Here is a 20816-nt window from a genome sequence, read left to right as displayed (position 1 = left end):
AAATCTATTTGGAAGATGAAAGTCCATAAAACATTCTATATATAAAGGTAGTTATTTTTGAAGCTAGTACGCCTTAAAAATGGAGACTCCAGAAAGTATTTTTATTCTATTTCAACATCTTTGTCCGTTTTCATTACAGAAATGGCGATGTTAATAACTAAGTTGATCCTATCTAACGAATCGTTGATAAAGTCGATGAATTCCTTCAGTATGTTGATGAAAACCGACATGTTTCATCTTACAACGACGTAAGGGAACTAAATACCGGTTATAAAAAGTATTTTAAATCTAGACGCCAAAAATACTCAATACTTGAGTTCCGCATAAAGTAATGGTTAAAAACTTAATGTATAAAATTTCCATTTTTGAATTACTACTGAAATTGTCTGAAATGGGCTCATTTTTGAAACATATGATTACGAGCAATGAAATGCGCATCATATACGAGAATACTGTGTAAAAATATCGTGGCCAAAGGCTGGCTAAGCTTCATAAACTGTTGTAAAGCTCACATTAACGTTAAGACATATCATCGACACATCTACATTTTCAGTTTTTTCATTCAGTTTGATTCAAATTTACTTCTTAACGAACCAGGAGATTGCACACAATGAAAACCTCCTATATATCCAAATTAGTTGAAATATTAATAATCTTATTTAAGTGCTTAAGCGCTTTACTAGGTTTCCAAACATGGTTATGGATATAAGTTAATTAATTTTTTCGCTCAGAATGTATCTGTGATTAGAGTTGTAAAGGTATAAGAATAAACTGGCTTTCAAATACGTCATTTTATTTAAACGGATATTACATTGCGTTTGACGATTATTTTTTGTTTATTAACTATACGTATAATTAATTAAATATGTTCATTGTTATTTGGCTTTAAAAAGAAATTTCAACAGTGCGGTCTGGAAATATCTAAAGAACTCCAGCTTCTTACAGCGGGTGATTTCCTCAATAGCCGGGGATTAACAAGTTCAGAACTTTCTCTTTTGCATACTGACGGCTTGAATGGTAATTATCAGTATCCGAAAGAGGCGAACTTTTTCAGATAACACGAAACGGCTTGAAAGGAACGCTCTAGACTCCAGACCGACCCATCGGAGACTTTTAATTTCTTTATTTTACGACCAGTTTATACAAAAACGTCGAAAAAATCTTGATTACTCTTTTCCCGTTCTTCTAAGTTTATATTAATTATTAGACGACCTGGCAAACTTCATATCACTCTTGCAAATTTTCTCCAATTACAATAGCCACTTCGACGATTATCGCTGAATTAAATATCCCGGCAGTTGTTCCTTTTTTTTAATATAATTTAAAGTCTCCTTTAACCAACTATGGGCTACAGTTTAACTCGGGCTCCAAACCACGGCCCTCGGCATTAAGCCTACCGACTGGCGAGTCACCAACTCAGAAGACATCCGGTGTTACCCAGCCTGGTTACTGGCGTGACTGGGATCACTTTCCTTGTCGGATTTTGCACTCTTGCCTGACAGTCACAAATATTAAACAATCACAAACATAAATTTACGACCATACCCCAGCAGGATTCTATCGCGCGACTATTGCAACAATAGGTGGACCGTCTTGTTGCCTTTACCACTGATGATAACTGTCTGATGACGTAAACCGTCCCTAAACTTCCACAAATATTCCAAAACCAAAATTACCCAAATTGATAGAGCCGTTCTCGACTTTTAACGAGACTAACGAACAGCAATTAATTTTTTATATATATGGAAGATGCAGTGGCCGTGGGTATAAATTTGACGTAAATATTCGTGATCTATAAACATCAGAAACGATTTAATAGCCTAACCCCGAGAACAAACAAAAACTCGAAAGCCAATTCGCGGTCTGTTTGCTCGTTGGAACATCTACATAATTGTCTGAGAGGACGCCGGCAGACCCTCTTCGTGATAATCAGCCCCTAACCCTTTCCCCATCACTTTTCCTATTAAAATATGAACCATATGAGTTGCCGGTTACGATCTGCATAATGAGGTTGGAAGGAAGTTTGCCGACAAGTTTTTTCGCCTCTCTGGGGATATTTACTGTGATGAAAAAAGCCTCCATCATTCGGTAGGCTGAAAATGTTGGATGGAGTTTGTAAATGTACGTATGCTGAGTATATTCCGGTGGTTAATTATTCATTTTAGTTAGAGAAAAGCGTTTAGGCCTAAAACAAATTGTTAAATTCGATGATTCTTCAGTTATATGGCTAAAATAAAATTTTTCTTTTTAATATTGTTTAGTTATTGAGTGTCAATTTTGTTTTCTATTTGGAGAAAACTCCAGCCGAATGCCGTCAAACACTTTTAGAAACAAACAGCGTTGTTACTCTCCCATATCTCAATTATTCATTTTGGTTTCAACAAATTTATCATTTTGATATCAATGACAAGATGTATGTTGTCTAGTGCTATCTTGATGCAAGATAACAGTTTTATTATTGATTCACGCTGGCCGTTTTCTTTAGTGACACTCGTCAACCGAATTAATTCCTTCCGAATGTAATCAAACAAAAGGAAGGTGATGCTAATCTTCCTAGGGGCCACTACAGGTTTTGCAATTATTTTTGAAGCTTCTCATGATACTTTCAGCAAAATATTTTTGTTTCAACAGCTATTTACATAAAATGGCTAGTACTTAAAAAGCAAACAACAACTTTTGCACTAAATGACTTCCGTAAGCTAATATTCACTAAAACTTCTCAAAAAACAATGAAGGGTATAGCGGTTCAGTCCCTGCTTTCATCATCAGCTTACTTAGATAACTTCAAAGTCACTATATTTTTCACTGTTATATCATGTGCATTCCAAGTGTTGACCTTCTTTTGGTACCCAATCTTATGCAAATAGTTTAAAAATGCTATTTTTAGAAATATCTAACCGAGATTTTAATTCGAACTATGTAAATACGAATAAACTTTGAGCGTTAAGTACGTGTCTTGCAAGCTGCAAACAAAACCGGCGCATTTGTTGCGTACACTCTCGGGCACGAAGAACGAAATACTAATGTCGGATATATTTAACTTTTCATAGTTTCTCGCGGAAAAGCCTGCGACAATAGTGGCCGGGTATCTCGACGCCTCGCCGAGAATTCTAAAGATCCGAACTTTATTGTAGCTCTTTCGCAATTCGCGCTCATGGACTCATAAAACAAGGATTACCGCTTTAAACTTCAGCCTGGCTTAGTTATTCTAGTTTTTATATTGCCCGCTTGTCTTATACAGCGTCTCCGAAACGGGAGGGGTCGGTCCTAATAGTATGAGGATATTGCCAGGCGGGGACCATGTAGATTTAACGTTATTAGATTGTCCCCCTTCTGTGCTTTTTTCTATATATACGAGAAAATTTGTATTTTGATTGCTTCGACTTCTAAAATTTATTTATTTTTATATTATATATATATATATATATATCTGTGTAATTTCTCTACAATACTTCTCAGGATTTTGTTCCGGAAAACTTGTTTTATTAATTATTATAAACTTGTTTTATTAATATTAAGCACTGATTGCTTAATACTTGTTTATTTAATAACAATTTATTATGCACTTGTTCTGATTCTCCTGTAATTACCTTTTTTTTTAATAATTTGAGCTCTAGTTATTTCCTTTTCATTTTTATATGTTGATTCTAGCGAAGATGTGCCTCAAAATTTATTCCGAGAAACCTAGCATTGTTGCTATATGGAATTATGTTTATTGTTATTACTTCTTGTGCAGTCTGATTATAGGTGAACACCTAAGTTATTAAATGTACGTTAATAAACCCAAACTGACATGTATGTATTATGTTTTTTCTCTATAATCGGTTTTACTCCTTTCAGATAGAATTTTTGAAATAGTCTGTGGAATAGGTCTACACGCACTTATTTCATTTGGTGGTTTTACCCTTTTTGTAGATTTATTTTATATAAATGGAAGTTCCAAAATGTTATTGTCTTCATATTTTGTTCTTTTACTGCTAAAGTGTCACGAAATTATATTATATTATAGATGGTAAAATATTTTATCGATAGCCTGGAAAAAATTCTGCCAAAAAAGCATGAATAAAAAAGGAACCTACTTTTTCTCCAACTCATAATTTTATGATATACTAGATGACCCAATGAACTTCACATCTACCTACTTATCTCTGTATGTTTCGAATTTTCCCCGACGGTAACAATAACCACCTCGTCGACTGTCAGTGAATTAAACCTTCTCTCGTGCTCACCTGCAGGTATTTGGTCAGGTCTGATGACGATTTTATATTTGGCATCTAATGGTATTTTAAACATTTTGACTGCACCATTGTTATCATGAAAGGGCGTTTGTAGATCTTGTGCAATTTACTATTCCATTACCACATCCAGATTACCAAAAAACAAATATGTAAGAACAGATATAATCTCAATTTCATTAAATTCATTTACAAAATACGCTTAAACAGTTATATCATATTTCAACACTATTCTTGGTAAATTATTACTAAACGCCAATTAAACCACGATTCGAAATTATGGTTTTCACGAAGTTTTATCGTATTTGTCACTTGATTTCGACGATAAATAAAAAATAACATTTTGACCTGCGTTTGTATGAAATTTGAATCGTGGTAAAATGTTAAGCGATCAGTATTGTGAGGAATTATTCCACATTTTCTCACCATATAAGCCTTTTTGCACTTCCACAAATATTTTAAAACTAAAATTAGATAAATGGATGTGGTAGTCGTTTCGGAGGTTTAGTGAGACTAACGAACAGAATATATATATATATATATATATATATATATATATATATATATATATATATAGAGGGATTAAAATCAATTTTCAATTTAAAGAAAAATCGTGATATAATCTCGGAAAATAACGAGAAAATATACCCCAGATCGTCCGGTTCAATATCCGTATAATATCCGATGATGAACGGCAATTATAAAAGGATTATAAACGTATCCGCTGCGAAAGAATAATTTTGCACCCGTTTCTAGTATCAGACGAGAGCGATCAATCTTGCTCTATCAGCTGGATTTAAATTAAATTGAGGTGAACATGAGAGAAGATTGGACGTCCAATGAATACGGGAAAAGGCACAGTTTCCGCGTGCCTGTCGACGACGATGGAAAAATATAATATTCATTGGATAAGATCGACTTATTTGCGTGTCTTCTATTCGTGGTAACGACCATATAGTACATGACGTTATATAAAATTAATATTGTCATTATACGAGAGTCGAGATGCAATTTAAGATTGTTACGAGTTTTTAGAAATTTTACTTTGAATTTATTATTATTTGTTACCAAAACAACAATGAATAATAAAGCAGTTCATTATTTGGTTGTACTCAAAAATATCCTTAGAAAATATCCTTCAACTATATGAAAGAAAACAATTTCTTAGAATTCCTCTAATAATTGAGCCTTTATTGGAAGTTTTAGAGCGGAAAGTGAGGAGTAGGATTCCACTTCCAACAATTGATGGATGTTTCGGTACAAGAATGGAACAACATTCCGTTAATTCAGACCTTCTATGAATCTATTTTGCGTAGAAGAACAGCTGTTGATTATGATGGGACACCAAAAATATATAATAATAATAAAATATAAATTAATATATTTGAGAAAACCTAACTTTTCCAAAAGATTATATCTATTTCATTTGAAATTAGTTGTAGCAAATTTAAAATTGCGGTTGATTAATTTTTTGTAAATGTCCGTAAAAAAAAATCAAAGAATATGAAAATCAAAGAAACTTAAAATAAAATTTACAATATTCTTTGAAATTTATTTTTATGAATATAAATATATATATATATATATATATATATATATATATATATATATATATGTATATATATATATATATATATGTATATATATATATATATATATATATATATATATATATATATATATATATATATATATATTCCCTAAAAAAATTGCAATTCTATGAAAATTCCAGAGATTTTAAAGAATTGTACGCTCAACTGAACGGCAGTGTAATTATTTTTATATTATACAGCTTTCAGTATTTGAGTGTTGTGATGAGAAGTTTATTTTAAGAAAATTTACAGATCGTAGAGCTTAAAGTTCGTAGAGCCTTCAAAGGAATCGTTATGCTTCAAAAGATAATAAGAGAAGAGCGTTCAAGACCGACTAATTTATGTAATGAAAATCTCATAATTGTTGTTGCGAAATAAATGTGTCTTAGTAATGAGTATGTCAAGAAATTGTGTCGTGTTTTTCGAAACATATTTGAAACCAATAGTTACATACAATGAAAGGGGTATCACATACAACAAAATTATGCTTATGGTCCAAATTCAGATATTCTTCACAAACATCGAGGAAGATGTTTTGGTAGGACTAGAAAGTAGTCGTTCATCATGAGCTGCTTGAACTCGACCAAACAATTAGTTTGACTCTCACTTATCAACAACTAAAGAGACTAAATCAGGCAAGTAATTCTTTAACACATGTCAGACTTCCTCGTAAATTATAAGTAACTGCTCAATAAATAAAACGATATTATTTTCTAATAAACCGCAATTTTCCGAAACTTCGCGAAACTCTATTAAACTGGAGAACAAAAAAGAATGCCCCTTATGAACCATAAAAGCCTTTAACCCAGTTTACACCGGCCCGCTCACGGAGAAAATCCGGAATTAACCACCAGCTCCCGCGACGTCCCAACGGGTTCGATAATACGAAATAGTTATTATCCTCGACACCCCCAACACGGAATTGAAAAATGCATCCCGTCCGATAGGAGCGGGACGGCGGCGTTAACATCAACCGCTCCAGCGATGATGACTGCAGCGTGGGAATGTCATTTTTCATCTATCGCCGTTCTACTCGGGGAGAGGCTGTCAGAAACGTTAAAAATTATCCCTCCATCGATGACGTCATCCGTCTTCCGCGTTCAGACAAATGTTATTTGGTGGCTTTGGTTCGGCTTCGGGTTTATTTAAAAAGAAAAATTACGGAGGTGTCTGGTTCGCTTCTCGTTAAAGACGCACGCGTCTGATGGAGTCGAAGAAAGTCGATCGTGAAATAAATTGACTTAATGTCTGGTGAGTGATGGTGATTCGGTGACTACCGAAACGTTTATCATTTCTCAAAGATCTCAAAATCGGGAACCGGAAGAAGGGAAAATAGTTTTAAAATGATCGTCTACAACATCATTCTTTTATGTTAAAATTGCAAACTTCGGTTAGAACTATTTTATTATTATTTTAATGTGATGATTATATGACTGATATAATAAAAACAAACGCCTTCTGTGCCAAATACCAGTTTAGGATAGGACACCTAATTAGTTTATTGCCTATTCTCTCTTGCTCTCTTTTCTTGTTTTTATTATTTATTTTATTATTATATAATTTTCTCTTAATATGACATATTTTATTTATCTAAAGAATATGGAATACTTCATACATAAAAATTAAAAAAATTATAGTTTCTCAACAGCATCAGCATCATGTTGATATTCTATTAACCCTAGAATTATGATGATACACAAAATATATATGTCATAGTGTTAATATTATGTTTCCAGTTCCCTGTAGATTGATCCAAAAACCTCGCTATTATACGGATGCTTACGCTGTTAATATCTCTGAGAAAACCTAACTTTTCTAGAAGATTCTATCTCTTGAAATTAGTTATAACAAATTTAAAATTGCAGTTGATTAAGTGTTTCGTAAATGTCCATAAGTAAACAATCAAAGAATGTGAAAATCAAAGAAGGTTAAAATATAACATACACTTACATTAATACAGACTTATTTGCAAATGGTTTTTATTGAGAAGATATAAAAGAAAACTATATAATAGTGACACATAGTATACAGTGACAATTTACTATTTTTTGGTGTTTTCTTACTTTTTTCTCATTAAACCCACTAAAATACTTGTAGCTCAAAAAATTATAGTCTGACAACAGCATCAACATCATGTTAATGTTCTATGAACCGTAGAATCGTTGTTCTATCTCTTTCAGTTCCTCATTAAACTACTCTCCTTGCCCTTTACTCACTTAAACTTTCTGGAGAGAAATGTCTTTATTGTCAGTACTTTTTGTATCTTTTCCAATTTTCTAAATGGGCCCAATTTTCTTTTAAGCCAATGTTTGGATTCCCAATAAAAAAAACACTTTTTGTACCACATTTTGATGTAGATATGTTATGTTTATTTCCTATTTTCTCATTCTGTTCTTCATGTTATAAATTTTGTCCATACAAGTATTTAAAGAAGGTCAGAAAGTGTTTCTTAATACTAACCAAAGAAACAAGAGAAAAAAGAAAGTGTTTAAAAGGATTGTCTCAAAAGGTGGACTTATATTTAAAGACATAAGTACACATATGTTAGTTCCAAAGAAGCTCACATTCTTTGTCTTTTTATATGTTATAAATAAATTTAAATTTCCATGCGAATTTGATTTATAAATATGAAATTATGATATGATGAAAGATATTATAAAATATATTTCATAAATCAATTATATAGTATTTATATAATGTTTTCTTTTATATTTATAGCCTGGTGGCAGTAATTTATAATTTTCTCAGACAATTTGTAACAATAAGGTAAAAATATTGGGAAAGTTTTAAAAAATACTAATATATTACCTCCACGAAAAGTTTCTCGCCATAGTATAGCCGCCACACCCAAACTATTCAGCGCATTTTATGTTATTTTCTCCCGCCAAGCTCCGTAATGGTGTTAAAAGCCGCGCTGTCAGTTAACTAAACGCCTTTGGAGCTGCGTTATATTAAAAGCAATCATCTGTTTTTAGTTTTCAAGTTTTTTTACCATTTTTTTTTTGTTTTCAGGTGGATTTCAGTGTTCCCTTTATGGAGACGGGCATAGCTATAGTGGTAGCGAAAAGAACCGGCATCATATCACCCACAGCCTTCCTGGAACCTTTCGATGCCGCCTCCTGGATGCTCGTGGGCGTCGTGGCCATTCACGCCTCCACCTTCACAATTTTTTTATTCGAGTGGCTGTCACCCAGCGGATTTAACATGAAAGTTTCTTTTAATAACGTACGTATCAACAGTTTTATACATATATGACGTCTTATTAACTGACGTGAGAATTTACACTAACACTAACCATTTTCTATACTATAGTTTTTTTTTATTTTAATAGTCAATAACTTTTCTATGTATTTCATGAAGATTCTGTAAGGTATATCTTCTCTAGCTACTTCAGTGTGATTTTGATAATATTTTAAATTAACTAATCTTGTTTATTCCTAACTGCATTTATAAATCTATTTATTTTTCTTTACTTTTAACTAAATAGTCCTCAACCTTGTCCTTGCAATAATAAACACAACAAAAAAAGAATTACCCAATGTAGTGCATATACACTATAGTTATTTTGTTAAATAATATTGTTGATTTTTAAGAAATCTAGAAGAACTCCAGAGGTTCATCAACCAAAATAAATTGTACCATTAAATAAGAAAACATTTACTTTAAACCTTGACGATTCCTGAAACTGAAACTGAATGGAGTATATGCCACATGGCCCGGTTAATGTCGATGACACAACGTCACACAGTACCACCACTACAACTTGTATTATTATGACTGATAACGTAGCGAAACTTACTGGGTAATTCGCGATTGTCTAGACGCTGGAGAAGTTTGGATGGCGGGGGCATAGAGGAAACGTTCCTGTAACGGGAAAAGTTATACCCTCGAGTTTGGCGGTCTTGAATTTCGGTTGTGTTTAATAGTAGTAAATCTCTTGCAGCTGTCAGATTGCTCGAAGGATCCTATTGAAAACAAGGTCGCTCTGATAACTTCGAGCGTTCCCAGACCGTTTCTGTTTTTGATACTTCGACCGGCCGGGTTTGAAATGGAAATCTATGGGGTAGGCAAGAAAATAATCGCGGTTTTATGGTAATTTCCAAACTAATGTTAGAATTGTATAAATAACTGATTTCTAACAATTATCTTGGACCCATCTCAAGCTACTTTTCTTTTCCACTCAAATATTGCTTACTTCAACTTTATCACGAAGAGACTTACAAAGTTAATTATGTTCCAATGTCGAATATATATTTCGTAACGAAAATGGCTTTATTGTTTTTTTCCATAACCATTAATACACTTTTGCACGCGCTTGCTTGAAGCAAACTTTGTAACACTGTTTCCACTCTGATTTAGATGAAAATGAAAGGAAAGAAGAAATGGTTTTTCCCATTTTGCAATGAATGGATCAATTTGAACAGAATACATCAACTTTGATATTCTTGACGATGAAAGTTATTTGGTTCCAAATCAGTTCTGTACGGAGGATAACCCATCAATTCGAAATGACCTTTTGGCGAGTCCAATAGGTAGGCTGCTTCAACTGATATATGAAAGCTTAGTTTGCTATGATGAAGAATGATTCTTCATTGTCGCTTCTTTCACGAAACACTTCTAGTACACAAATGGTTGGGAACCTTTCAGAATTGACAGTTCTAACATATGCTGCTCTAACGGCACGGTTGCCTGTTGAATATCAATTATGTACAGTTAATCCAAAGTTTATTATAAGTCCAGTTATTCCGAAGCTTTGTTGGATTTAGCTAATCTTGCAAGACCGTAATAAAGACAGTAGATTATTGTTTTTTCTGGAACTCTTACGTATAGATCCAAGATTTGATCACCTGTATATATACCCTCGTATGATATCTGAAATATTTTCAGACACATTCAGTTTCTACAATTTATATCTTAATCATTGGCTTATTTTTTATTAATCGAAGCCATGTAAAAACAATGAGCAGTAAAATAGTTATTTAATATTAGGCCTATAAATTGTTTTCAAAGGTTTTTTGTACAATATCGGCAAAATGTATGTTATTCAGAGCATTGCTCATCGATAGCCACTACTTTTTCCCATCTCTCAGGCAATTTACGGATTCCATCTCAAAAAAACGACGTATCTTTTGAGGCTATCTACGAATCAACCCATTTTTTTAGTATCTTCATAAAAAGTGTCGGATAAATATGTCAGAAAAAATAGTAGCGATAATAGTAATAGTTTGCGAGTATGTTTCCACACTGAAAACTTTTTTTGTTCACACTTCGACGAAATGACACATACTAAAATGTGAGGCCTATCAGTGAGGCTTCAACATGAATGGGATTTAAAATACAGTAACAGCATCTATTCGAAATCCTTTAAAATTAATCTATAAGCCCGATATTTGCGTGTGTTAGTACCGTTTTTGTAATTTATTTAGTACCTCTACAATATTTGTCTCCTTCATAATAAATGTGTTCTATTTTTACTCATTATTGTGACATTTTCTGGCTTCTTCTATTTATAATTTTTCTTTTTCTAGCTTTAGAGCTTTTCCTAAAATTTGTATATAGATTAGCATGTCTTTAAAATTACATATAAGTAAATTATGGGCCAATAAGTCTTGTTTCACCACACCTTCTCAGATATCTTCGTGGAATTTCCATAAAATAAAGTTCTGTTAGACCTCTGTGTATTCACTAATCTAAAAAAAAAATATGGTCTGAAGAGATTAACAAAGATCTATGAATAATTCTTTATAGGTTATATTTAAAAATCGTACGAAAAACATCGTTTTTTTCTCGAGAGTGTTATTTACATTTTATTGAAGGATACTATATTGCTAGTATATTGCAATTATCCTACTTGTAATGTATCTTCCATGATCGGTTTCAGTTTTTATGTGTATAACACTTAAAATATTTAATATGGACGTCAAAATCATACCCAAGTATAACAGCCACGCACCAAATTACACCCAACTTTCTTCTGCTCCAACCCAAATCTGACTATCAACAATCAAATCAAAACTAGAAAACTCTATCTGGCTTCCCTGACAATTTAACGAGTTCCACAGTTCAGCCGATGACCTAAATAAATTAAAGGATAAATATAGATTTAAACGGCGAATATCCCAGATTACCCTCTAAGATTATCGATCCCCTATTGGATTGTCCTATCAGTTTTAGCATCAAAATTTCGCATAGTTTCATTTGCATAGAAATTGGGAATTAACAGCGGATCCGAAATCTGGGTCTTTAATTAATCTTAAATATCGTTCTGCGAGTTGTTTGTTGTAGGTAATTCATTTAATGGGTAGATAATGGGATATAAATAGTAATAGTTTTAAATCTCCTTGATATATAACAGTAATAAAGCTTAGTAAATATTAGGCTATACCCAGTAAATAAAACATATACTTAGCATTCATTAAAAAGGCATTTAACAGACCAATAAGAGAAAAACTATGAATTTTTGATAGATTTCCACTCATGGAAATCATAAAAGTATAAGAATTATTCAAAAAATATATCACTCATAAATAATACAATCATTCATAAATATGATAATAAAAAAACAAATTAAACAACATAATACAAACACTATATTATCAATTCAATTTCACCCGACAAATAAATTCAATATCGAGATAATTGCATGTTTAAATATATATTTTATGAACGCATAACTATATTCCATTGAGCTATATTATCGGCGCTATATTGTAAGTCAACCTAAAACCGAATTAACCCGAATTTATGTAAATGCAATTAATACCATAAAATTAAATATGGGAAATATTCCGAAAATTATTATTTAATTCTTTTGTTTCGTATATTCATATACGAATTCATATATTTCATATATTTCATATATATATATATATATATATATATATATATATATATATATATATATATATATATATATATAGCTGATGTCATCCTGTTTTTATCAACTCAAGTACTCATTTTATAAATGGCAGATTCCTTCTTTTCCTTTCGGTGATTGCTGGTATAGCTAATTTAAATTATTCAAATTCTTCCTAGAGTTCCTCCTCTTCAGTCCTCGTATATTCCACGTTACAATCTTCCACACTTTTTTAATGTTTCCAGTGTGTAGTGTTCTATCTTCTATTGCATGGTTATGAAATCGGTTTTTTTGCTAGCAACAGAACTAGGTAACTAACATAATTTAAAGTATAACACTTGGCAAGAAAATTAATAAATACAGCCTTATACTGTCCAAAGAGTACCCAATGGCGCAATATTTGGATAAATTAATAATAAGCTTGCTAATTTATAAGAGTATATTTAATAACATTGCTTCATAATACACTTTTACAAAAGTGTAGTTAGAGATGCTTTATTATATCTAATTGTCTTAAGCGTCCAATTTCCTTCACAACAAGAATTTTTAAACTAGGTCTCTGCATACTTTCTTTTACTATACCTAGCGCCACTGAAAACGTAATGTTCGAAATTTTTGAACAGATAGCAGGCTGTAGAAACTTGAACTTATTGTTATTTTCAAACATTGTTGAACCAAACATGTATCAGTTACCCTTCTGGTAAATCCTGAAGAAGGAGAAGAACGCTAGTGAATTTTGAGGTGAATATATAGCTGATCTAACCATTTGATGATCAATAAATCTAGATAAAGTTATCTTTTTGTAATCTATATATCTCTAACTATGATGGTACAACATGAGTGGCAATATTGAAGTCTTCTATTTAATTAATATTTTTCTCTGTTTTATGATCGCTCATTAGTATTAGAAGCTCTTTCTTCTGTCTCATAAAAGTTCACATGTTTTGGGAATATGACACTGGAATTATATACACAATAAAAAAACAGATGAGGCCTAATCTCACAGTTTATCAACAATCTTGTTTACCTCGACATTTGGTTCCTGAGACAAGTTGGAGCTTACTAAAGGTAGTAAAACTAAACTTCACAGAACCAAATTACCGATACTGAAGCTATGTCTGCTTATTTATGTTGTTTTTGTAAGCTATACGAATCAAAAAATGGATAAATTAAACTCAGCTCGTAGCAAAAACTATTTAAAACTGTTTATTTTCCAGTTACAATGGAAATCATAAAATCCAGTAAACATTTCGAACGAATTACGACCAAAAATCCGCAAAAAAAAACACTCGAATTTACACATCATCGCCGATATTACACAATAACGTCCTGAAACTTTTAATTGGTCGGATAGTTTTAATTAAAACGGAATGTTTTCGTCCGGATTAGTTCGAAACAAAATTTCGCATCGAAAGATTAGGAGAAAGGGCGGAGGGGAGGGGGAGACTCGACCGTGGCTCCAGGTAGGTAAGAGCGAATTACGTCAGAACGGGAGCAGGAAACTATTCCCGGTTAGGATCCCTGATTCTCGTCAACTTTGATGATATCTGAGGATAGTTAGACGGGTTTATTTATAAATTGAAAGTTGCGCCATAAACACTCAGGTGGGCACCGATGTGAGAGATTGTTTTAGTTGAAGTATTTTGGAGAGCATTTTGGAGTGTATTGGCGCATTCTTTTGTGTCGGTTTATCGTTAAATGAAAGTTCTGGGCCAGTGGAACTTTATAAGGATGAAGGTCTACATTTTTCAGTCATAGTCGTCCTGTTGAGGTCTCTAAAATGCTCAGAGAGACTTAAATGTAATAAGAAATAGATTGCTTCAGATTCTCCTGGACATTATTCTTGTTATTTTATGCATTATGAAGTATTTTTATCAATCAGCAATCGATAATATTAATTGCTCCATAACTAAAATGAAAGTCATTGAAGTTGGGTTACCAGAAGTTAAAAATATATTAACATCAGCGATGTTTTTCAATTTCTTGTTTTTATTTCATTCACAATAAGCTATTTGTTGTTAATTAATATTCTATTAGAACGATACAAGAGGAGAAAAGAAGAAGATCCCACATGAAAGTTAAAACGTGTATTATTATATAAAGCTAATTCTTATTTATCATTATTTGTTGATCATTCAGTTTATATGAAAATCTTAATATAATTTTACAGAAAAATAACTACATTGATCATGGTTAAAAAATGTGTGGTGGTTTGAAAGTTGCCTTCATGCTCCTTTGGTTCAGAAAATAATTTTCACTGTATTCATTTTTCTTTTCACGAATCTTTAGAAGACCCCAAAAACTTTTAAACTGCCAAATAACTCTCATATATATTAGCAGTTGAGGAATTAACTGTTTCCAAAAGAAAATGGCCACCACACGAATCCTGAACACATAATCTCAACATAATATGATCCAATATTAGACGATGTTTATTGTACTAATTTAACATTAATAAATAACAGCATACTGATCTCATAATTTGGGAAATTTAATCTAAAATATCGTAAAAACTAATAAAACTATATATCATGTGTAAATATAAAGTTTCTTATAGATTTACACTGACCAATGATGAACAACTTTTGTAATAATCTTAACAAAATTCTTCAGTTTATTTCATATTAAGGAAAATAAGATGAACTGTGAATATTTTAAATGCTATTGTAGATACTTATTCATTTAGGAGACGCTAAACTGAAGCAAGGAATTTTAAACCTTCCTGGTTTCACCATACGCAGAGCAAGATTTTTGGCCATAAATATTCTACTTCACTGACAATATGAATTCATGACAGATCAACGTTTCATCGCCAATCAGAATATGGCACAGAACACTTTTCTTTTCTGACTTACAAGCAGTGAAACAGAGTAATGTTAAAACGAAATGGTTCGAAACGCATTTTCAGAGAGTTTCTTAGTTTGATCTTCGTCCAATAACTTAATTTATTGTCTTTGTCGAGTATTTTTGGTCCTACAGGCCCTTATTTGTCAATGTCATTATGAAATGTCAAGCAAAACATGACGGAGCACTCATCATTATAAGGTCTTAAAAGTTTTTGATAGGCTTCGACCGCATAACTCAATAATATTAAATAGAAAACCGTTATTTTGTACAAACAAATATTAGATCTATAGCTTTTAACAAATAGTTTAGGTTAGCTTGTTTAAGAACTGCTTATACTGATATTTCGCATTTTTACCAAAATATGACTGGTCAAAATACATGCACGAACCTAAAAATGTACCAAATACCTACAATTTCGATAAAATGACTAAAAAAGTGTATTCAAAAATGTTTTTTTTTTTATTAACCAACCTAATTTAGACTGAATTCAGACATTTTTATAAAACCGGTTTTGTATATGAATAATTGATTGAACAAATAATCAATTGATGTCGTGCCTTCGCCAATATCCCGGCAAATTCCGCCCCTTACCCGAAAAATGTTCGGAACATCAACCTCCCAGGCAATATCCATAGTACGAAACATAACAAAATATATCCGTCTTTTTCCTCTGTTCTGTTGTGCTTCCCTCAACCGCCGGTTCCTACAAGGTAATATTCCCTATTCGAATGTAAAAACCGATACCATATCGTTCTCCAGAACTCACTGAATATTGAATTTTATTGGCCTTTTACGTATTCTCTGTGGGAGAAAGGAATATCCACGGGATATATGGGACTGAAGCGGTTTAGAATTGACGCTTTACGTCCGGCCCTCTCCGTCTTGCTCTCTGAATGGGAACCACTTGAAATGTAAATATTGTACCAGGACGATGTCTAGGAATACAGATTCATCCAATCAAACGGAGAGGCAAGATCCGGAGATGTAGAGAGTTTGTTGAGGAAGATCCAGTGAATTGAATATGAAAACTCGGGAGTTTTAGTTTAAATAGTGGTGCTGATAGATTGTTTCGATAGTTTTAACTAGATCCTGCTTAAATTTGATGTGCTGATTTGAAAAATAACAACAGGAAATCGTATCAATAACCTATTTACCAATTTTAGTGGTTCATCATTAAATCCTTTATTATATCTTTAAATAGTCTAGAGTTATAAAATAAAATGTACATAGAACAGAATTTATGTATCTCGGTATAGAAATCGATAGTAATAGAACACAGGAGAGTAAATGAAACCCAGAATTGGAAAAACTATGATTTAATACTTTTATAATAGATATATAAATTTCTAATTACAAAGGTAATTTTTATAACAGTTTTATTAGATACGCTTAGTACAATCATAATTATACATACTTGGATTAATTCACAAGCAAGACGAGTGCGAGAAAATACATCAATATGTATTCCTCAATTATATAATTATAATAACTTAAGCTATAGTTTACACTAAAGCTATACACTTTATATTAGTTCGTATGGTTTGGTTCACTTCAATCTCCCGACATCCTACGTGCTGTCCAACAGTTGTATTGCTTCCACGTTAGTATGATTTAGTAATCTTCTTTCGTGTCTCAAGACGAAATCTTGAACAATTTCGCAAATCCATTTGATTTCCAGGTCATCGTCCAGTTCTTCGTTGGTTACGTAGCGTTAGGCATTGGTAATCAATAGAAGAACCTTGTTTTAACAGCGTTGTATGTCTAGTTGATTTGAATTTTTAGTGCAACCCCATATTTGCACCCCATAGGTATAAATTGGCTTTATAATTGTATTAGCGACCCGCCCCGGCTTCGCACGGGTGCAATGCTGATACTAAATTAAATACACTACAGAAAAAATATGAACGTTGTATATAAAAACATAGCGGCCCGCTCCGACTTTGCACGGGCATAAAATATATATGCCTATGTCACTCAATGAAATCATGATTAAAATCGATCCAGTATTTTTGGTTCATTCATTACTGCCCTTGGCCTGCACGCATTAAATTTGGAGTAAAACAATTCCTCTTCCCCTATACTTACTATGAAGATTTCCTGCTATCTTTGGAATATCTAAATTCATACAATTTTTATTACATTACACATTTTTAAACGCAAATTTTAAATTTGTAATATCTCCGAATATATTTGTTTAATTTACATGCTGTAAGGAACCATATTGATCTATATTAATTGCACACTGTATTTAAGGTACTTAATTCGATAAGGATTAATGCCGTATTGCTTAAAATAGCTTCGTAAATAAGCCATTTTCTCACGTAAAAAGTAAACAATAAAAATGGTTAATGTGGGTTATCCCTAAAAGATAAACATATACCATCGCGGACTTTTTTGTAGACCTTTTTATGGTGTACAATACTGTAGTACATTAATTTGATCTAACTCGTAGGGTTAGGCGTTTTTGCTAATTGCTAAATAAGCCTAAAAAAATAGGTTAATTTACGACATCACGTTAGAAACCTCTAAAATTAGCAATGTTGCCTTAGTATATTATGCATGTATTATACATATAAACCTTCCTCTTGAATCACTCTATCTATTGAAAAAAACCGCATCAAAATCCGTTGCGTAGTTTTAAAGATTTAAGCGCACATAGGGATATAGGGACAGAAAAGGCGACTTTGTTTTATACTATGTAGTGATTATAGATCAACCTCTTTGATTTTTGGATCAAGTTGAGAGAATCTTCCGACTAACCAGTATAGTTGTTTCATTTTGGTTCTAATGTGTTTTGCTTTTTGTCTAACGTGATGCTTCCAATTTAATCTACCGTCAAGATGGATTCCAAGGTATTTAGCTGATGCTGCTTGACGAATCGGGCATCCATTGAGTGATATAATTAAGCTTTTATTATTTCGCCTCAATGCAAAATTAACATGGACAGATTTGGAGCTATTAAGTTGAATTTTCCAATCTTTCATCCATTTGTAGATTTTGTTGACTGCCACTTGTACTTTTTCTATTGCCCTAGGCAGAGATATGTCGTTTACAAAGTTAATTATGAATTAATTTATTAATTAATTTTCGCAATAATAGAAAATTTTATGTATTTAAAAAAGGAAATATGAAGCACAATTAAAAGCAAGTATACAAAACAATGTATAACCAATAAATGTGTCAGCTTTATCGGTAGGTGAAAGATAAACACGATATATGTGACTTTTCACCCCATCATAGATTAAAAAAAATTGATGAGAAACAAGAATAATTTGCTTTCTTGGCTTACAAAATATTTATATTTTCGAAATCTGCATTTGATTTCATTTGATGTTTGGTGAAGAAAAAGAACAATTGTTCTTGCTTAAGGACTGATGATAATTGATATGGTTCCGGAGACATATTATATCATTGTGCTAGAGGCAAATCTAAATGTTGTTAAAATTTATCTGTACATTTGGTGTGGTATTGACTTAGTGACGTAGTTCAAATACTACCTGGTCATTGATTGTATTCTAAAAGTGACGGGTTATGTATTACAAAATTTCGTTAATGAAATATTAAATAACATTTTTATCCGTTAGGTATATGGCACATATTCAATTAATACGTAAATTATATGAAGGTTTGAAAGCATGTATGAAAGTATGTAAAAAACTTGTTGAGTTTTTGACTCGACGACACGTACTAAAGTTTTTATTTTTATTTATATGCTCGGTCTGGTAATTTTAAAAATTGCAATAGTGAAGGAAAACTACGAGAACATATGTCCGACGTTACGGAAACAAAGGGGAATCCTTCAGGACGATATAGGAGAGCCAGCCGCAAACTGCGACGCAATTTGTCGAATAACTTTTTTCGCGACGCCATCGCCGCGCCATATATCAGCAGGAATAACGTCAAAACTCCGTCGCCAGCAATTTCGCGTAATTGAAACGCCATTGCTGCTGGAAGTTTACGGTTGACATCGGCCGAACGCCGCCACATATAAATTATTTTATAACGCTGCTACTAAACGATGTTTATAAACTTCACGGGTCACGGTAATTTCCACCATTTGTTCCACCCTTCCCCGGCACAAATTTTCATAAATTATCGGGTTTTAGCATGTATCCTGATCATTTCTTTCGCCCTGAAATGGGATTTATCGAGAAAAATTGGTATAATATGTATCAATTAAAGTTTTTTAAAACTTCTTGCCGTTTGTCTGGCAAAGAACGATGTTAGTTCGGCAGTGATCCATCATGAATCCGTTTTGACACTTTATTTTCCATTGAACTTAATTTTTTTAGCATTCCGAGACAGTATGCCGGCCAAAACATACTGTGTCTGCCCGGTAGGCAATAAACATTTCTTATGATTATATTATATACATGACAGGTAGGAAATCACTTCATTAAATGATCTCCTATAAAATAATATCTTAATTAGTCTTATTATAAATGTTATCTTAAGGTCTATATACGTTCCACAACTACATCAGATGGTGTTAAACATTTTAGTCTACTCATTTCACTATCGCGTCGCATATTTAACTGATTAGGGAGTACATTGAGATGCACTGGCCCTCTTTCGAAGTACTTCGCACAAACACGTTGAATTACACTTGTTATGGCTTTTATAAGGATATCACGTTGTATCACTTCATTAGAGATATAGTACGGAGCATCGACAATGGCACGCAATACTTTGTTATGAAACCGTTGTATGATGGACTATATTAAACTTACTAGCAGTACTCCATAAATGGATTCTATGTGACCAAATAGGCTTTTAAGTATTGATTCGTACAACTATATCTTGTTATTCAATGATAATTTAAATTTGCGCTCGATAATCCATTGTACATTTGATATAGTTTAAGTCCAAGTATATGTGCTTCCAGGTTAGACTTCGGTCTAGATGCATACCAAGATATTTAGCATCCCCAGCTTGGAAAAGTTGTCTATTATTAATCACTAGTGGACATGTTTTTCTATGCAAAGTGAACGTTACGTGAATAGATTTTATTCCATTTGCCATATGCCATGTCTTCAGCCACTGTGTGTTTGTGGGTTATTGGATCTTTGTTGTGATTAGTGGTGATTTGTGTGACAGTAGTGATTTTTATTGTCGGTAGATCGACTGTATATAGAAAATACGATATCAAGCCCAGTACACCGCCTTTCGGAACTCCTGAATATATCCTCAGTAAGTCCATAATCTTATTTTATAGTGAAATGTCTACCTGTGAGTTAAAATGTTATGAACCTAAAATGTGGATAAGGGATGAGGTTTTTAAATTTA

The 20816-nt window shown here is 32.5% G+C and overlaps 1 protein-coding gene across 1 annotated transcript in view; it reads left to right on the top strand.

The window, feature by feature from the left end:
- Positions 1–20816, top strand: part of Nmdar2 (glutamate ionotropic receptor NMDA type subunit 2) — a 261917-nt gene that overhangs the window by 209455 nt on the left and 31646 nt on the right. The window contains exon 9 of the mRNA XM_076415791.1: positions 8840–9052. Within this exon, the coding sequence (XP_076271906.1) occupies positions 8840–9052 (213 nt within the window). The remainder of the gene's footprint in view (positions 1–8839; positions 9053–20816) is intronic.

This window comes from Rhynchophorus ferrugineus, unplaced genomic scaffold (genome assembly GCF_030347505.1).
Source record: "Rhynchophorus ferrugineus isolate W39M unplaced genomic scaffold, kcgeb_rfMv2 rfM10, whole genome shotgun sequence".
NCBI lineage: Eukaryota > Metazoa > Arthropoda > Insecta > Coleoptera > Curculionidae > Rhynchophorus > Rhynchophorus ferrugineus.
Note: the sequence above shows the minus strand (reverse complement) of the source record. Positions and strands in the feature narration are given on the sequence as shown.